The sequence below is a fragment of the Micropterus salmoides genome, unplaced genomic scaffold, assembly GCF_014851395.1.
Source record: "Micropterus salmoides isolate LMB-PRFRI ecotype aquatic unplaced genomic scaffold, ASM1485139v1 Ms_hic_scaffold_11, whole genome shotgun sequence".
Classification (NCBI taxonomy): Eukaryota; Metazoa; Chordata; class Actinopteri; order Centrarchiformes; family Centrarchidae; genus Micropterus; species Micropterus salmoides.
Genome location: NW_024040152.1, coordinates 34753689 through 34773388, shown reverse-complemented (window position 1 = coordinate 34773388; position 19700 = coordinate 34753689). Strand labels below are relative to the sequence as shown.

The 19700-nt window shown below is 42.4% G+C and overlaps 1 protein-coding gene across 1 annotated transcript in view; it reads left to right on the top strand.

Annotated features, from left to right (window-relative positions):
* The window catches only part of cpne4a (copine IVa), a 486687-nt gene that overhangs the window by 432085 nt on the left and 34902 nt on the right, over positions 1-19700 (top strand). The window contains exons 6-8 of the mRNA XM_038712358.1: positions 573-656; positions 3090-3179; positions 11925-12023. Coding sequence (XP_038568286.1) covers positions 573-656; positions 3090-3179; positions 11925-12023 — 273 coding nt within the window. The remainder of the gene's footprint in view (positions 1-572; positions 657-3089; positions 3180-11924; positions 12024-19700) is intronic.

Here is a 19700-nt window from a genome sequence, read left to right as displayed (position 1 = left end):
AATCAGAAAATGTCTGAACTGAGTGAAATTTCAGCCAGAACATCTGTACATAAACGACTAGGGGTGTGACGATACACTTACCTCACGAGACGATGCACAATATTGGGCTGACGAGACGAGATGATATTTTAAACACACATGATGAAATATGACCTAATTTGAATGCAAGAAAATGCAGGTGCAGTGCTGAAATGTTGCTTACGTGTTGTTTGTGTCTGCAACTCTGTCGCCGCTTATAGTTTCCACTAAACAAACCAGACGGATAAACCACTGAATCAGCCATCAATCGTTTGAAAAACAGACAATTTGACAAGAAAAGGTACAAAAAAATAAAAAACAAACTGTAACACGTAAAATCTGCATGAGCGCTTAATTTTTTATTTCGTCCTGACTGGCTGTAAGTGAGCTCCGTCACACACACACGTAAAGGAGAACTTTCTAAACATGTCCTATAAAGACACTCACCAGCTTTCCAAAAATGTCCAGAATAGATCTAGTCTGAATGCGTGTTCTGTTTGTCTCAGGCAGTGTTTGTTTTTGTTTTAAATCAGCTTCTGTCTGTGTGTTTGCAGGACTTTTTCAGTAAATCCGACCCATTTCTGGAGATCTACAGGCTGAATGACGACGCCACACTGCAGCTGGTCTACAGAACTGAGGTACAAACACACGCCATGTAAACTGCAGTACACCACAACGCTGTGAGCTCATCCCGACCTCGCTGAGGTGGACAATCATCATCCTACTTGTACGATGCAGTTTTCGTCCTATGTAGAACTACTACATGACTACTTCCTGTTGGCACCAGGGCAGAGCTCCAGACTAACCTTTTTCACCTCCGTCCCGGAACCGTCCCGAAAAACAATTTGAACCTTGCTGAAGTTAATGTAAAGTGTCCCAAAATCAAAATGTAGTTTTACTTTGTTATTATCCTCCATAGTTGTTATTGACATAACAAATGATAATAAATTGATAAAATAAATAAAATTTATTTTGCAAAAATTTAAAAACAAAACTGAAAAGTTATCTGTTGGGGCATCTTTTTACCTTGATGATAAATGATTTAATTTTAATTCAGTTAGAAACTCCTGGACTTTAATAGCTCCTGTGTTTCAGCAGGTTTTCTGTTCATGTTCAAAACTTTCTGCACATTCAGAACCTCTCCCACAGATCTGTGTTCTGACATGTCCAGAAAAAAAAAAAAGACTAATCCTCATTATTTAATGAGAATTCATAATATTTTTTAAAAGTCTACCTGACTTATACTCTGTGCTCCCATTCAGACTGTAGTGAATGAGACAAGTGCACAAATCCTCATGTTAACTTCTGCAGCTACGATAAAGTGCAGCTCACAGTCCCAAACAGAGCCAGATCGTGCTTCAGGCTTTAGATGATTATAATGCAAAAGTCTACCAGCGAGTCTGCTGGCTGCGTCTCAGCAGGTGGGGCGGTGGAGATGATTTGACGCTAGTTGACGTTATCAGAATATAGATTTGTTTTTCACTGCGTGAGCAGGTTGATGTATAGCGGAGAGGTCCGCAAGCCGTTTGTGACTGAGAAGATAGATGGACCTGTGACGCGGGAACAGGCGAGCAGCCGGCCAGTGAGTGACTGTAGGAACAGCATGAGGAGACGCGCTCCCCATAAGCGGAGATAGCGTGGGTGCATGGGGGCAGCCAACCCAGGGCCACTGCTGGGTAGGAGCCCCACATGTGTTTTCAGTTGCGACTTGTTAACGACTTGTTTTTAAATACGTCCTTTTTGTGCTTCTTCTACCTTCTTCACGGCTCTCTGTGACCCGCTTTCGTTTCGTGATCTGCAGAGCCCACAGGGAGCTTTTCAGAATAAGAGCGTTTTCCTGCCTGATTTTGCTGACATGTTTAGATTTTGTTGATTTAGTGATGAGTGCTTGCTTTTTGACCTTCTACTATGATTAAGTAGCTACGCAGTTAAATTGTTTTCTTAATGTCTGTTTAAACTGTGTTTATTATCGTATTCTCTCCGGAGAGGAGCGGAGAGACACTTCTGGTGAGCACAAGCATTGACTAGTGAGGATGCGATCAGCTCCGGCAACCGCGATGCAGACAGACTCAGTGGACTTTTGGAGTGAGTCCGGGGTCATGTGGACTTGGTATAAATGACTCACTGTGCTGAGAGTCTAGCTCCGCCCCCGCGTGCTCCGTTGTAGTCAGCGCTCAGCTGGTCCGGTTTGTCATTTGCCAGAGCTGTCTCACACAAAGCGATGCAAACAAAAGTTACTGTGAACTTTCAGATCTAAAATCTTTCAGCGTGTAACGTACTTATCAAAGACGATTCGGTCGAGGACGCTCCTTCCAGAGGTGACTGTAAAATTCCATATAGGATGAGTTCCTTTGGACAGTCAGGCTTTTCCTGCTGAGCAGCACGTACCTGGAACACCATACCCACAGAACTAAGAACCATTTCTTCTCTCACCACCTTTAAAACGGTGGTTCCTGGACAAACAAATATGTCATCATAATTTGCAGTCGTGCTTCTGTTATTCTTGTACTTGTACTGATGTATTTTTTTATTTGTGCTCGTCTGATTTTGTCTGTGCTGATGCAAGTCGTGCTCTAATGTTTTATCCATGCTTCTGTGTTGTCTGCTTATGATTATATATCTGTTTTTTAATGTCGTCTTTATGCCGTGTTTTAATGTTTCGTTCTTAAACCATCAACGTGCCGGGGACTCCAGATGAAAATTAGTCAGTGTGGCTAAATCTGGTTCATTTACACAGTCGCTATGGCTGACGCTTTGTCACATGTCAGAGGTCGCACGCCTCTGGAGCAACGAGGGATTAAGTGTCTTGCTCAGGGACACAATAATGTCTCACAGTGGATTTGAACTCGGGTCTCTCACACCAAAGGCATGTGTTTTATCCACTGCTCCATCACCACCACCTGACCTTTTAAATAAACAAGCATAAGCATGTATTCAGCTGTTTGCACACAACAATGACGTAAGAAGACGAGCGTCATTACCTCTACGTGCTCCGCCATCTTTGTTATTTTCAATGATCTGTGAACGATGTAAAGAAAGAAAATCATCAAGAGTTTCATCTTCTCTCTCAGACTGTCATGAACAATCTCAACCCGGTGTGGAAAACCTTCAAAGTTTCTCTCAACTCGCTCTGCAGCGGAGACCACGAGCGCAAGCTGCAGGTGAACACACACACACACACACACACACACACACACACACACGCACACACACACACACGCACACACACACGCACACACGCACACACGCACACACACTCTGTGTCTCTTGTATCAGTCGATTGATGTTGTGGCTCCAGTCTAAATGTAGCCGTCTGATTGGCTGCAGCAGCAGGTCAAGCTGTTCCTGTCTGCTGGATGGAGATGAAAGTTTTAGTTTTCACTCTTATTAAGTTTTCTTTATCATGTAAAGGTCACAGGAGGATAAACACTATTACAAGACAGGAGAGGAGAATTAGACATTCAAATGCACTTTCAGTAAGTGAACACATCACTGTTGGTGAGAGATCCGTTAGACGGTCAGTGTTGGGCAGTAACGAGTTACATGTAATTTAGTTACGTAATTTAATCACAAAATAAATGTAACTGTATGTATCTGTTAGTTACTTACAGTTACTTATGAAAGTGTGAGGGTTAAAAAGCTCAGCTATATGTTGACTAATATTTATTTTGTTATTTGCATGTTTTTCATGTGCACAGTGTCTTCCTTTGCCGTTTCCAGCCATAGCTGGAATAGCAGTAAAGTTTTATGCTGTTCTCCTGTTTGAATTTGCAGCCTGTCTGCCATTTTTCTTTGGAAAACGGTTAAAAACTGAAAACATTCATTAGACATTTAGAAAAGTAATCAAACAGGACTTAAAGAGGTGGTATTCTGCTTTTTGGCTTTTCCCCTCTCCTTCATTGAGTTATAAACCTTTTTTGTGCATGTAACAGGTTTGCTAAGTGAAAAAGCCCAAAGTGAGTTCCCATCTCCCACAGAAAACTCTGCTCTGAACTGAAAACAGTTCGTTTGTAGTCCAGCCGCTTCCCTTTCATCCCTGTGACGTCACAGGGATGAAAGCTAAACGCGCCTCATATAACGCTCGCCAAGCGGCGACTCCGACACGCCCTCAGAAACAGCGAGCTGCAGCACACAGCTCTCCTCTCCCTTCCAAACACTAGCTACCCTCCAGGCAGTCAGTGGACATAAAGTTGTTCCTGTGATGTAGAGACAGAGCTCAGTTAAAACTTTATGGATACAGATTAATAACTCACCGCTCTGAAACTCTCGCTCCAGTCCGGACGGCTGAACCCGAGCCGTTTACCGGCTTCTCGCCGACCCGCCCTTCTCTGCTTCTGATTGGCTAGTAGTCCTTAACTAGGAACTGAGCATGTGCAACTCCCAACAAAGATCATTTAGAGACAAGATGTATCACTCCATAGCTAAAACGAAGCCTTCAACACAGGCTGAAAAGAGGAGCTGCAGCAATGTGCAGTATGACAAAAATATAACCATGGAAACCTGTTCTGGTACAACCTCTAAATAAGATGAGGAACCTGAGAATGAGCAGAAAACCACCTCTTTAAATGTAGTAAGTTACTATGCTTTGATAAAGTAATTAAATAGTTACACTACTATTAGATTTTAAACTGGGTAACTTGTAACATTTCCAAAGTAACCTTCCCAACACTGTCGACAGTAAAATGAAAAGAGAATGTGTCTCATTTGCAGGAGGATCTTAGCTGTGACTGAAACCTGTAGATTTTTATCTGCAGTCAGTCTAAAAAAAAACAAAGGTTCTGGGATGAAATCTACTGACTCCTAGAGATGTTGTGTACAATTGCATTCACCTAATCTGGAGCTGAAGTCTGGTGTAATTACACAAGAGCAGAAACAAATTTCCTTCCTGCTGAAATGTGGCTGCTGCTCGACCATGTGCTGTTCAACATGTTGGAGACACGAGGTTTTCACCTGACAGCGTGCTGTTGTGATGGAGGAGGAACACATTCATCACACGTCCTGTTTGTTATTTCCTGGTGTTTTTGACCCTCCAATCAGTCCGGGGGCCACAGGTCGGGCCCCCTGTCAGCAGCACAGAGATGAAGTTTGAGGGTCGGCGACCTCCAGTAAAATGATCAGCAGCAGAACCGGAGGAGGTGAAGAGCAGAAACTCTGAACACAGAGTGAAGACGACTCTGGGACAAGAGACGAAACTGCTTCGAGTATCTTCAGCCAACTCTGATTACTATAACTTAATTATAGTTTAGTTTCATCAGTGCTTTATGTTTCATTTGTTCATAAACAGCGGTGACTTCACGGTTTGATGGAGACCTGTTGTTTTGTCTCCGATTGGCTCCATCAACACTCGATAGAAACCACAGACTGGATATAAAGACGGATGACGCGTCTCCACTTCCTCCCACTGCACAGAAATGCAGCCAGAATAACCCGGGAACTGGCGCTGCCATCACCCGCTGGTGACGTCATGTGGGATTTTGTGAAAAATGGATGCAGGCTTAAATCTAATTTATCTGCGCTGTAGAGAAGCCATACCCTTCGCCAGGCTCTACGTCGTAGCCCGCTGATAAGTGTAACGACACGCCGCAGTGACGCAAGCGCTGTGGTCAGCTTGGTAGCGTCATATTTCCGCGTCCTCCTCCTTCTTCAATTGGGTCATGGGTCGTACAGACCATCTCCTCCGATGCCTTCTCTCGTATCTGCGTTGACGCAGAGAGATATGACCGTTTGCTGGACTTAAAACAAGGCATGCTGGTTAGAAATTCTGCCGGCGCTCAATATTGGGCTTACAAGAACAAGATGAGAAAATATTTTAATGCTACTTTCAACAGAAAATTATCTCGCACATTAACTAACTCGCAAAATGAATAAAGAAACTAAATAAACACTGAATTATTCAATGCTGAGAGAAACGAGTGAGGGATCTGGTGTTTCCTCCAGAAAAGTTTGAGCACTCAACATTTAACTTCCTTCCTTTCTGGTGAAATTTTTTTCCCACCAATTAATGGTGGAAATATCTTTTTTATGTAAAGGGAAAGACTAAATTCAAAATATGCAGCAATGAGTAGTTTCTTTTTTGTTTCAGCTTAAGTTGCTTTTTTGGACAATGCACATTTGTTTCCTCTATATTTAGACCGCCTTGCATGTTTTCTTATTTTGTCAACATTTCTTGTTGAGATTTTTCAGAACATTTTTGCCAAATGCTTTCAAAAAGTGATTGAGACGTTTCCCCAGCGTCCCCAGTATAAATGACACCTGTGATTACGATGTAGGCTACACTGAGAAAGACAACTCATGTTTCTACAAACTGACTTTTGTCTCAGAGAACAAATAAAGGAAAATGAAGCCGCTGCAGAAACGTGGTCATTTGGACACTTTAGATTTCAGGTCGATGCTACAACACTGAGTAAAAGAGCAGGGCGTAAGACAGGGGGAGACACGTCAGCTGATAAATAACAGTCTCCTGAAATGAGACTAATAACTGATTATTTAGCTGAATGAAACAGATACTATACTTTATGTACATGTTTGCTGTTTGTGAACGCTGCATTAACACTGAGGTCTGTTATCGCTGCTGCTCGTTAGCTGTCATCCGTCACGCTGCTCTGATATTAATGTGTCCTCACAGACAAACTGTCTTGATGCTGTTAGAGGGAGTAATCAAGGTCAAGGTGTCTTTATTAGTACCCGAGGGTAAAATTTTTGTGCAGACAGGAGACTTTCGGCAATCCATACATAAAAACATCAAAACAAACAATAAGCATAGAACATTATAAAATATCCAAAGCCTAAAACTTCTAAAAGGAACATGGCAGTGTGCCTCTACACCCCCACCCCCTAACCCCCACCCTCCCTACCCGCCCGCCCCCCCTGGCTAAAACACATAAGGTGCTATACATAACAAACAGTGTCATCTACTGCTATTTTTATTCATTAATTCTATGGCAGCAGGAACAAAAGTATTCCTGTATCGTTTGGTTCTACACCTAGTGGCAGCAAACCGACATCCAGAGGGGAGGAGCTGAAACTCAGCATGTAAAGGGTGGGAACAGTCTCCAATAATGAAACTCGCCTTATGCTGTAACTGATTGGAATAAAGACCTACAAGGTTGAGTTGAGATTCACCTATGATCTTACTACTACTACTAACAGGCGTGGAGGAGGTCCAGCGTCCAACAACACATTAGGTTCAATTTACTTCACTGCTAATAGTCAAAGGTTCAGTCAATTCAGTTCAGCTTTACCAATGTTGCCCAAGCTTAAAATATAATACTCAAGAACAATTCATACAGTTCATTAAATAAAAATAAATAAAAACAGTAAAAGTGTGCGTTTGTGTGTGTTAAAATAAAATATATTTAATAAATAAAAAATAAACAAATATAAAACAGTAAGCATGTGGGTGTATTTGTGAATTCAGTTCATATGGTTCATCGAATAAATAAAATTAATTAAAATGTACTGCTGTGGACAGAGTCAGCAACAAAACGTATATTACCCAGGGCAAATAAACGTGCTTAACTTGCACAAATGGTAATTGTAACCTTGCATCTATCTGCACATTTTGCTCACACACATATCACTCTCTCTTATCCAATCCTATAAAATACATCTTTTAATAGAATTTAGCTGCTGCTGGAAGCTCGGTGACCGTGACGACTGCTGGGGTTAGACTGATGAGCTGCTGTGGCCTGAAGGTTAACCAGTAACATGCAGCCAGCCACAAGAGTCTGCTTATCAAGGCTTCCTATCAGTAAACTAGCTTCCATTTATTAAACCAGGGAGGGTCTGTGGACTCGGTTTGGTAAATTTAAATTAGTGCTGGGCATCGATTAAAATTTTAATCACGATTTATCTCATATTTATGTGTTAAATTAAATAATGAATTCTAAAGTATTGTGCACTTTTAATTTAAATGTACTGCTATATACACAGAAGTGTAATAACAGCTTTTTCCCAGCAGTATTTCCTTTACACAGCAGCAGTAAAATATTTCTTGTAAATCTCAACTTAAACATTAATGTGATCAAATATTAAACCAAAGCTGTTTGGACTCCAGATAAAAGGTAACACGATCAGAACAGGCTCCTGCTGAGCAGCAGGTGAACAGATAGAAATCTGTTTTCAGGGAGCAGCAGAAACAGTCTGTGTTCAGCAGCAAGAATTCACACGGCAGAGCGTCCCCGCAAAACTAGATGAAGGCCTGTCATTTTAACTCAAGTTAAACAGGCTACAGCTGTGTAGCGCACAGAAGCCGTTGCCATGGTTCCTCTCCATAGAGCGCCTGCCGTTTACTCGCGGAGCGCTTGTGTCCCTGTCGAGCGACCCCGCGGGGCCAAGAGACTACGCTGAGACTTTAAGAACGTTCCTCAGACCGACATCTTCCCCAATAGGGTAACATGGGGTAAGACGCCCCCCCCCCCCACGGTAATTCTAACAAAACACACAAAATGTGAATTGTTTCCCTCAACATTTCACTGACCTGACTGGCTCAGTCCAGACACGTTTGTTAAATGTTATTCCAGAGCGAAGTGAACGCATCAACATTCAAATGTCCAGTACAGTTCAGGAAAGAAACGCAGCTGAGTAACGATCGGATCAGCTTTAATTTAGAACAAACAGAGAAGTACACTTAATCTGCTCTCTCTAGCTCGTCTGTACTCAGGTCCATAGCGATCTTTGGGTCCACTGAAACTCCAAAAACCCTCGGACACTACAGAGAAACCAGGACATGTCTGTCAGCAGGCCGCTTTGATCCAGTTATACTCTGGACCCACCTGCGTGTTTACAGAGGTTCCTGCAAATCACTCAGGCGCGAGATTTAAGACCATGCAGAAAATTAAGTTTAATGCTCAAAACCTTCTGGGGGAGGAGCCTCAGACGCCCCAATCGAATAACCCATTTCATCAGTGAATACTTCTTCTAAATAGCACTGGAGTATCTTGTCGTCTTGTTCTCGTGAATCCAATATTGTGCATTATCACGTCTTGTGGACTAAGCGTTTCATCACACCCCTAATCTGAGCCTCCTAAATGTCCCCACCCCTCTGACAGCCCGGGAATGAGAACGGGCTGACATTAGACACTACTAGCATAGCACAACACCAATCTCTGACCGTAATGTCGATGGTTGTGTTGCATTGTGGGTAATGTAGGCACCAGGTTTTGACAAACGTTCTCTCCGGTTCTGCTGCTTCGATTTTAATCCATTTTGTTTTGTCCAAGCCTTTCAGCGCGAGTCTCCTTTCAGGAGTGAAATTATCAATCTGTGGTCTCTCAACATGTTGCTGCAGCGCCACCTACACGTGACATGACATCGCTGTCAGTTTATATGTTGGTGTGTCGTCTTCTCCACATTGCTTTTAAGAATTTATGGAAATATATGGAAAATACAAAGCAGATATTTATATATGGTAAAGAAAAATGGATCTTCTCTGCCTCACAGTTCAGGATTTATCACACACACAGTAAAGTGGCCCACTTGCTCGCTGGAACTCCTGCATGAATATATGAAAACATAAAATCACCAGACTGTTGGAAAGAAGAAGTGGAGCATGAGGTGTGTGTGTGTGTTATCTGGAAATTCATGAGCTCGTGGTCTTCCTCTCCCGCTCTGAGACTGTCAGCGTTCTTCTTCGTGTCCTCAGATCTATTTTTCATGTTTTCTCTGTCAAACTGTCCTGCATTCAGTCCTCCTGGGATTTATTCACTTCCTGTTGCTCAGTCTGGTCGCAGTGCTGCCAACAGAAGCTGTCCACTGGTTCCAGTGGGAGGACTCGGCAAGTGGATGGAGAGTCCGGCAGGACTTTAGTTACAGCCACAAGTACTATGTTAATACATGTCTTCATTTTTATTTCATAACAAACGTGAATTTTCATTTTAAGAAGGGTTTATAAAAGGACACATGGGTGAATTATTAAACAGAGCATTTATGAACAGCAAGTCTCGGAGAGAGAGAGGGTTCATTCAGAAGAGGAGACGTTTCACGTCTGCTAAATCAGAAGTTAATAAAGAAAATGCTGGGAAATAAAACCTGCGTCATCCTTTGAACGTCCTGTTTAGTGTCAAATAGTATTTTGCAGTGGTGGAAGAAATCCTCAGATTCTTTAGTTAAAAGTAATAAGACCACAGTGTAAAAATACACTACGAAATTGTACTTGTGTAAAAGTACATATTAGTAGTATTACCAGTAAAATATGAAGTACTCACTATGCAAAAAGTCTAATTTCTTAGTGTTAAAGTATGAAGCCTTCAAGATCCAAAAAGCTGATTTTATTTGTTATTATCGTTGCAACAAGACAAAAGTTATTGGATTCTGTGTTTTTTCACCTTTCTCAGGATAAATTCTTGTTATTTTTATGTAAAGAAAAATGTTTAAAAAGTACAAAGAACATCTGCTGCAGTTAGTTTGTAGTTGATTTTAACTCCTTTAAGCTAAAATCTGAACATGTCCTCCCTGCTGGTTTCAGGTCGAACTAATACTGTGTGTGTGTGTGTGTGTGTGTGTGTGTGTGTTTTACCTCGAATCCTCCGGCTGAATTGATTCACCGCTACTTTCCATTTACACAAACCGCCGTCAGTTACAGCCAATCAGCGGCCTCCAGATCTCCAATGGCCTGTGGATGCAGATGAACTGAGGTCAATGGGAAAACCTCCAATTTTGTTTGTACAAATGCAAAATCAGTTTTTACACAAGATTGAGTTTTTTCACATCAGTCTGAAGGCACAATTTTTATTTATTTAATTTCCCCGGAGTCCAAACTAAACCAGTTTTTATTCTCTATTTATCTGGAACAAACTCCCAGAAAACTGCAGGTTTGCTGAAACTTTCAGTTCTTTTAAAATAAAGATAAAGACTTTTGTTTTTACCGCTGGCAATTACTGTTTATTAAATCAGATTTCAGACTTAAGCGTAATACTTTACACTGAAACTTTTACTGTCTTGTTTTCAGGGTATTTTTTTTCTAAGAATATTATAATATTCAGCTGGTTTCTTTTCTCTCAGAAGTAGTAAGAGCAGGTCTTAACTGGGCTGAGAAGATTTCTAAGGAAGCTTTTGTCCGCTGTTCTGACTGCTTTTAGATTGTAGCACAAACAATCTGGATTGGAATAAGAGGAAAAAATATTGCACGATGAAGAGGATCAGGTTTGACGGGTGTGAGAGGTGGGAAATCTTTCAATAAGAGCAAAACAATGGAGGGTGAAAATCCTGATTATTGATTGAATTATGGGTGAACAAATGATAATGATGATTACATGATAAATTAACCCGTTTTTATTTTCTATTTGACTCTATTTTGTGTCTTTTTATATTTCCCTATGTTGTTTAAGTTTTATATAAAGCACTTTGGATTAAGTTGTTGAAATGTGCTGTACAAACAGACCTGCCTTGACTTTATTTAACCAGGAAGAAGCCCACTTGGATAAGAACTCTTTTAAGGGAGACCTGACCAAGAAAGGCAGCAAAACAGCATTTACAAGTTACACTGACACACATATGACAACACATTAAAACAGCTTCCAAGACACCTACACTTAAATAATCCAGCCGACAGCAAGCATCTACACACCTCCTTCAGGACGTCTGCGACCAGGGACTTGAACTCGCTAAGTGCCACCAGCACCTCTAACTGATGAGACAGTTTTTCTTGACTTGGAAACAACCCTTGGGATTTTCTAACTTAAGGAGGCTGCAACGGTAACTGGGTCCTTTGCACAGGATTGCCTCGTACATAAAAACACACAGATGCAAACGTCTACGTGCAGCTAGAGAAGGCCAGTCCACCATTTACAAACTATCTGGCCAAAAGAATGTGTGCACACCTGATCATCAGTTAATGAAAAATGAGAAACTCAGCAGCTCATCAGTCACCATTCAGTGAGGTGTTTGTTGTTTTTTTGTCCACTCAGTGCACCGTGTGGGACTGGGACTCGAACGGAAAACACGACTACATTGGGGAATTCGAGGCCACGTTCAAAGAGATGAAAGGAGCCATCGACGGGAGACAGGTAGGCGGCCGCTTCCTGGTAAAACAGCAGAGACACATTCTGCAGAGAGGACGAGCTCGTTCTCACGTGTTGTACTTCAGGTTACCTGCCTCTCAAACAGGAGTGTTTAAAAATTGATATGAATAGTCATTATTCGTGATTAATTCTACAAGCATGTAGAATTTAGATTTGCTTAGAAACAAATGCATTTTATCAGAATTGTGAAGGTGTCAGATCTGAGAGCTGATTACAGGACAGCAGCACAAAGAGTCACTGACGTTTCCAGAAACCATGAAGAGCCTTATAAACTAATAGCTGCAGGATCAGTGACATCATTTAAATCTCTTTTTAAGAAGACATTTCTGTGGTTGGAGTTGTGAAAAGTGAAACGTCCCCGTGAGGCAGGTTTCTGACACAAAGTCCTGTTTCTCCTTCAGCTGCTCAATCAGTCCGAGGAGGACTGAGAGACTCTTATGCTGTGTCTCAATTCGGATAATTCCACTACTACACCTCTAATCAAGCCTGTACTTTTTGTCCTTACTGTAGTGTGTGAATTTTGACAAGGTAGTGCCGTCTCAGATCGAACACAGCTGTCATGCGCCTACTGGAAATGAGGATCGCAACATTTGACGCCTTTGTCATCTTCTTTTTAATTGCGAATTGCAACCAGACAGAGCAGCGCCGCCAAATTAACCCAGTAAACAGACTGATACTTCATTCCGATAACAGTATAGTGGTACTTAATGGAAAAGAAAACACACGAACAGTTAAATAAATAAAATAAAATAAAATAAAATAATAAATATTGTGAGCCAGGTTTAGGTGTGATGATGAAGTTTTGGAGACTGATTAAGACCAAAGTCCTTATAGGCAAGTCCCGCCACTCGGCAGCCATCTTGATAACGCCCCCGGGCAGTTATTTCAGACTAACAAGACCAGGCCCCCCTCTGAATGAATGGGGAGGGATAATAACTTCACTTTCACCGGCACATAAAAACTACATGCACTGAATCAGCTGGAAAATCTGACAAAAACAGCTGAAAAAGATTCGGCAGCCTATTGGCTTTCGCGCGGAAGGGGTGGGATAACCGCCATCTTTGGCGTTACGAGTTTTCCCTATAGAGTTGTATTGAAGATTCTTTAAGTGGCGTGTCTCCTCTATAAAAACGCCTCTCTGAGGACTCAACATAGCATTGTTTATTGAGCATACAATGCCAGCATACGTGTGAACACTTGCAACACCAACTCTGAAGGATACTTCCCACCTGGGGATATTTATCCTTCGTAGATCTAGAGAGATTCACAAAGTCTCCAGATACTGTTATTGTTCAGCCCTCAATCCATGTGTGAAGAGTCTGCAGAGTCTCTGTAAAAATCAGTGGCACGCTGTGTGCAATTCAAGTCAGATGCAACACTTTCTACACAGAGCCAGTCAGTCTGTCTGTCATGAAACCAAAGATCATCTCGACCTTGGCTTACCTAACAACTGGAAAACAGGGCATCATTATCAAGGCAGCAGGGTCAGTCAGTCGACAAGCAGGCAGAGACGGAGTCTGACCTAGAGATCTGGAGAGTCCCTGACCGTCACCTTCGGCTTACTTATTGACCCTATCCTGACTTGGGGAAACCTGCGTCATAGTATCGTCAACTTCCTTCACATGTATAATTTAGATTTTTATAGTGTGGTGTTCACCAGAGCAACTCCTGCAGCTTCCCTCCCCTTCAGCTACGTAAGCCAAGATGGCGACCATTGAGGGTGAGAAGTGTCCAGTGTTTCACACTCAACCTTTTGACCGTCATGAGTGCACCATCCAGGAACTCAGAGCACTGTATTTTTGCCAAAATAATCTGCGTGAAGGTAGAGTATCTCACAAAAGTACACCCCTCACATTTCTGTAAATATTTGATCATATCTTTTCATGTGACAACACTAAAGGAATGACACTTTGCTACAAAGTAGTGAGTACAACTTGTACAACAGTGTAAATCTGCTGTCCCCTCAAAATAACACATCACACAGCCGTTAATGTCTAAACCGCTCGCAACAAAAGTGCAAATGTCCAAATTGGGCCCAATTAGCCATTTCCCCTCCCCAGTGTCATGTGACTCGTTAGTGTTACAGGGTCTCAGGTGTGAATGGGGAGCAGGTGTGTTAAATGTGGTGTTGTCGCTCTCACACTCCCTCATACTGGTGACTGGAAGTTCAACATGGCACCTCATGGCAAAGAACTCTCTGAGGATCTGGAAATCGGAATGGTTACTCTACATAAAGATGGCCGAGGCTGTAAGAAGAGGGTAGGGTTAGGGGAGTCATGGAGGAGTGGAAGAGGACTCCAGAGGCAACCTGTGAAGCTCTGGTGAACTCCATGCCCAACAGGTTTAAGGCAGCGCTGGAAAATAATGGTGGCCTCACAAAATATTGACACTTTGGGCCCAATTTGGACATTTTCACATAGGGGTGTCCTCACTTTTGATGCCAGCGGTTTAGACATTAATGGCTGTGTGAATTTTGAGGGGACAGCAAATTTACACTGGAGCAAAGGGTCATTTTTTCAGTGTGGTCACATGAAAAGATGGTGTGGAAGAGCACAAATTGAGTCTTGTTTTTGGTTTGAGCTGTGTTGTTGGAAAAGAAAACGTCTAAAATATTTCCCCTCCTGCTTACCTTACCTCGAGCTGCATCGCTAAAATGTTAGTACAGTTAGCTCCAGACTTTGACCCCAGTCAGGTTTAAGCAGAAACAACCTGATCTCCTTCAGGTCCTTCACCTCCAGAATTCCATTAAGTGCCAATTAGCAGCGTGATCAGCCTTTAAAAATGCACCTTTGGGGCCGTAACGCCTCAGGGTTTATTTAGACAGACGTGATGTAATTACCCTGGATGCTGGAGGCAGAGCTAATGAACACATAGCTGTCGAATAGAAGAGCTGCCAGCAGCCGCTAATTAGAGAGCTTCCGTCCGTTAACGGCAGTCTGTGTCCAAACGCTCAGGTTGTGTGTTTTCTCTGGAAATTCCCTTAAGATGACAACACACGGCTGAAAGCACACCAACAATGTGAGGCGGCTGGATTGCTCAGCAGAGCCTCTCAGCTGTCTCATTACCGGCGTGGAGGAGCTGAATATTTCTACTTTAATGATCCTCTGGGACTTTCTTTCTGATAAAACGATACCACCGTTTTCATTAACCCGTCCACCTTCAAGTAAAACAGGTGGACAAAGAGGCTGAAAACACAAGGCACTGAAGGTGATAAATGCACTATTTATTTTAGGCATTAATCTCCTCACCTTTCACTCCATCCTACTGAAGACATAAACCGTCTTTGTGTTGTACAGATGAGGCGTGAAGGTGTGCTCCGTTATCACCGTCCTGCGATTAATGGCGTCAAGCCCACAATGACACAAGGTGCTTCTCCTTTGCCTTTATTTTCTCCTCGCTCCTCTGTTCACCCAGATTTTGGTCTGCCATCATGAATCTCAGCTCTCTTATTTCTGGTTGGAGGAGCGATGAGGCTCCACACTCTCTTTCACCTGTCAGCGATCGGACATCATCACAGGTGCACAATAACAAATTCAACTCTGCTCGCGCCACCAAGTTTAGATTCAGTTGGTATTCCGTTTCATGGTGCAGTTAAAGATCTGTGGTACCTTTAGGTCTGAATTTATGGATGAGTTTCTTGTATACAAACACTGCTGGATGCGCCTGCAGCCGGGGGGCAACAGCGCTTCAGTAGCCGGTCAGAAGACCGTAGTCAACCGCTGTAATCAACGTAGGTTACGCATTGTTTGTAAATTGTTGTTGACTTAATAATAAACCGTCATTTGAGAGTTGGATCTGTTTGCGTATCATTTTGCATATTAATGTAACATGCGGGACCGCGCTGCAGGTCAGTGTCACCGGACGTAATGTGGGCTGCTAGCTAAAAAACTAAAAGAACGAGAGAGAGAAGAGTTCTTTCCACAGCTCTAAGTCCTGCCATTCGGCATAACTTAGCTGTGACACACTCAGAGATGAGACCAGCAAAAAGCTTTCAACCGCTAACAATTTTCTATTGAAGCATCTGCTAAGAAACGTGAAACTTAGCATGAAAGAAACTCCGCCAGCTAACGTTACCGCCAGTGAAGCGTCCACGCGGCAGGACAGAGTGGCGTTAATCAACGTCTTGTGTTTTGTAAAAGCACTGAATACTTCTCTTATAAATGCATGTGCTAAAGAATAACGTTAGCTCAAAAGTTGACACTTTATCTCAGACAGTGGCGTTAAAAACACGTTATGCTTTGTAAAAATCATCCTCATTGTTTGTGTCATGAATACGCGACTAGTTTAAGAAGTCCAGGGACTTGCTTTGTTTTTTTATATTTCAGCCAGTGACGTTAAAAAAAAAATGCATCTCTGTGATGATGTTGCACAGAAACCAGTCTATAAAAAAGAATAAGACAACTTTGATGACTCGTCAGAAAGATTTCTCTTCATGATCCGTTATTTCCCCATCTTAACCCGACCGAACAAACACAACCAACCAATCAACCAGGGCCGTGCAGAGACCTTTAGAAGGGCAGGTGCTCAAAGTATAAAAGGGGCTCATGGAACAAGGATTTAAATTGCACTGTTCTCAAAATATCGATACAGAAATATATTGTAATGTATTCCTTGATTATATGCGTATACTGATGCATCAGCAAATGCTGTGACACAGTTTTGAAAAAGAAACAGGGAATACCCAGATCTAGCTTTAAAACGGTGGGCTGACAGAACTGATGGGAACAGATGCTGCTGATACTACTGGAGGTGATCTGTGACTAGAGATATTATAACAAACATAGGAGATATATTAGCTGATTACACAAATATGTGACCAAGATGAGATGTAAAGATTGCTGACAGTGTTTGGAACGGGCTCACAGTGACTGAACTGCTATGAGAAAATAAGAGGGAGACGCTCAGAGACTGCTGCACACCGAAAGCTGCAGGGAGAGGAAATAAGATACCAGGCTCAAAAAAGTGTGGGAAATAATCTGAGAAGGAAACAGTACTGGGAGAAAGGACGAGGTCGGCCAAGGCAGGGGTAAGAGTGAGACAGATCTATATACAGGTGTGTGTGTGTCTACAGGCAATATTGTGATAATGATCTTATATCTTGCATTGTGAATCTGAGATATTTGGATTTTGACTGACTATCTGTCTAATCATAAATCTAAAGAGGTGTGTGTGTGTTCATTCTGGCGGCCCATAATAAGTATGACACAGCAGCGTTTACCTTCACGTAACATTTCATACCTTTTTGTCTGAAATCTAAATAGGGCCATTTCTTCTTCACTTTGATGTCAGGAATATTATTTATTTTACACTGAATTTATTACATATATTTCCAATTATTGAGTTTATATAGTAGGTTTGCTGTTAAAATGCAGGCTAAATCTATTGCAGTACTGTTCTGAATTAAATGATCATTTTTAAAAAGGGCTGATAAGTAGGCTATAAGTAGGAGGAATAAGTAATAAACCTGACCAGACCTCGCGACGCCTGTGAAACTTCTCTCTCAAACAGCAAGAAGGAAGTGAACAGAGCACCTCTGTTTATCTGTGTGTAGTAAGTAGGCTAACGTTAGCTGTCGGCAACACCGGTGTGACACCAAAATGTGTGACCTATCAGATTCTGTGACCCAAATGGGAAGTTAAGCGCCAGAGGCTTTGTTGACAATGTGAAGCGGTGGCTGTTTGGTTGGGTTTAGGCACCAAAAGTACTTGTTATGGTCAGGAAAACATCGTCGTTTGGGTGTAGTCACAGAATCTGATAGGTCACACATTTTGGTGTTACACCACCAGCTAACATTACTTCTACAGGCGACACACAGTTGTACACAACACCCCGTGCATGCTCTCTTCACGTCTTTCTAGCAACATAAATCAAAGAACCAACTGGAGGGCTCGTCACGGATGAGGTCATCAGGTAAAAGGTCATAACGTGGGTCATTTTATGACGGGAGGATAACGAGACGCGGGTGAAACTAATTATGGCAGGACAGACAAACAGGAGGGAAAGCACACAAACAAACACTGGGACTAAAGTTAGGAAGGATTCCTTCAAAATAAGACAAGAAAAAACCAAACCCTGACACTCCCGTGGAGTCAATCACATTTTTTGTCCCCAGAGGGCTGTTGGTTCTACAGCAGTTAAACAAATCATATAAATACACCATTTTTTAATCTTCCACTGAAACCGTCTGATCGGATCGTGTCTCCACCTCAGCTGTAAACTCAGTGAAGCAGGAGAGAAAGGTGTTTTCCTCGCTGCTGTTATCCAGCAGAGGAGTAGAACTGTTACTCTCCTCCTCAGGAAACAATGAGCAGTCAGTCGAGTCCTGTGGGGATCTCCACCCCACCCTTCTTCTTCTTCTGTACAGGTTTTATTTATTTGTCCGCCTTCCTCAGCTGACAGTTGGCTCAGCTACACAGAAACAAGAATCCCTCAGAGCTGAAGCCTCCAGAGAGCTCTGCCCTTCATCCTCCTGCCTCTGTCTATTCACACAAGTACAGTCTGAGCCGCCGAGCGTCACCTGGTCTCCACTCTTACGGAGTCAGAGTGACTTGTTTAGGCAGCTGAAGGATTGTGTTCAGCTCGGAGGGCTTGTGGTCAACGCCGCTGTCTAACACACTTTGTGTCTCTGAATGTGAAGCTGCAGTTGTCTGCACCTCTGTACTATAATGTCAAATTAAATCCCAGGACTGAGGAGTTTGAACCAAGCGTAATCACAGATCTGCATCCTAATTAAAAAACTCCCGTGCTCACTGCCACCTCCCTGTTTGAAAAGTAAGTGATGCTGAGAAACATCAGCTGTAACAGTGACGGACAGTCAAGAGCACCCGCCAATAAACAAGAAGAAGAGCAGCAGCAGCGTGAGGGGTTCAGGTTGGATGATGCAGGGCTCAGGGAGTATTTTAATGGCACGTGCCCCTAAAAATAAATACATGTGAACAGAAACATTAACGATGTGCAAGTAAAGATTACAATCTACTGTAATTGTTCTGCATGAATGGTTGTGATTATTAACAAGTTAGTACTTGGCGTTAATGACTTACAGATCAATGTAGAGTGTTCTGTCATGGGGCTACCCCATGCCTTCATTGAAGCCAGCAGTGTTGGTCTTGGCATGCTAAGCTAACCTTAGCTGAGCATTAGCATAGGACGGTTACCCTTAGCATATGGGCTAGCATCAATGGACACATGGCCTGTCATTTCATGTCAGTTCATATAAGTACTGGTCAGAAGAGTTGAAATCATGGTTGGATAAATACAACACATACACAGTTCATTTCAAGTAATTTATTTTAGCTTATGGGATTTACCCAAGGTCATTCAAGTGTTTGTGTTTTATTCACCTGTTCTCCTCATCAAGCAGGGATCTGGGCCGAAGGGGCAAACAGGAAGTGATGGAGTGTGGAGTCATTTATAGGGAGAAGACCTGGAATGGTCCAAGTGTGAGCCAGTACAGAGGGGTGTACGGGAGTATCTTAAAGTTGCTCTTTTGAGAAGCTTTTGTTTAGCCGGTAACATTTCATTTCTGGTTTTCTAGTTGATTTGTTGTGTGGTGATGTAGCCAGAGATGTGTTTGATGGTTGAGATAACATAATGGTGTTTAATTGATTGTCAATTAACTTTGGTTTGTCTTGTAGGAGGGGCTTCTGGTATAAAGGAAGGAGG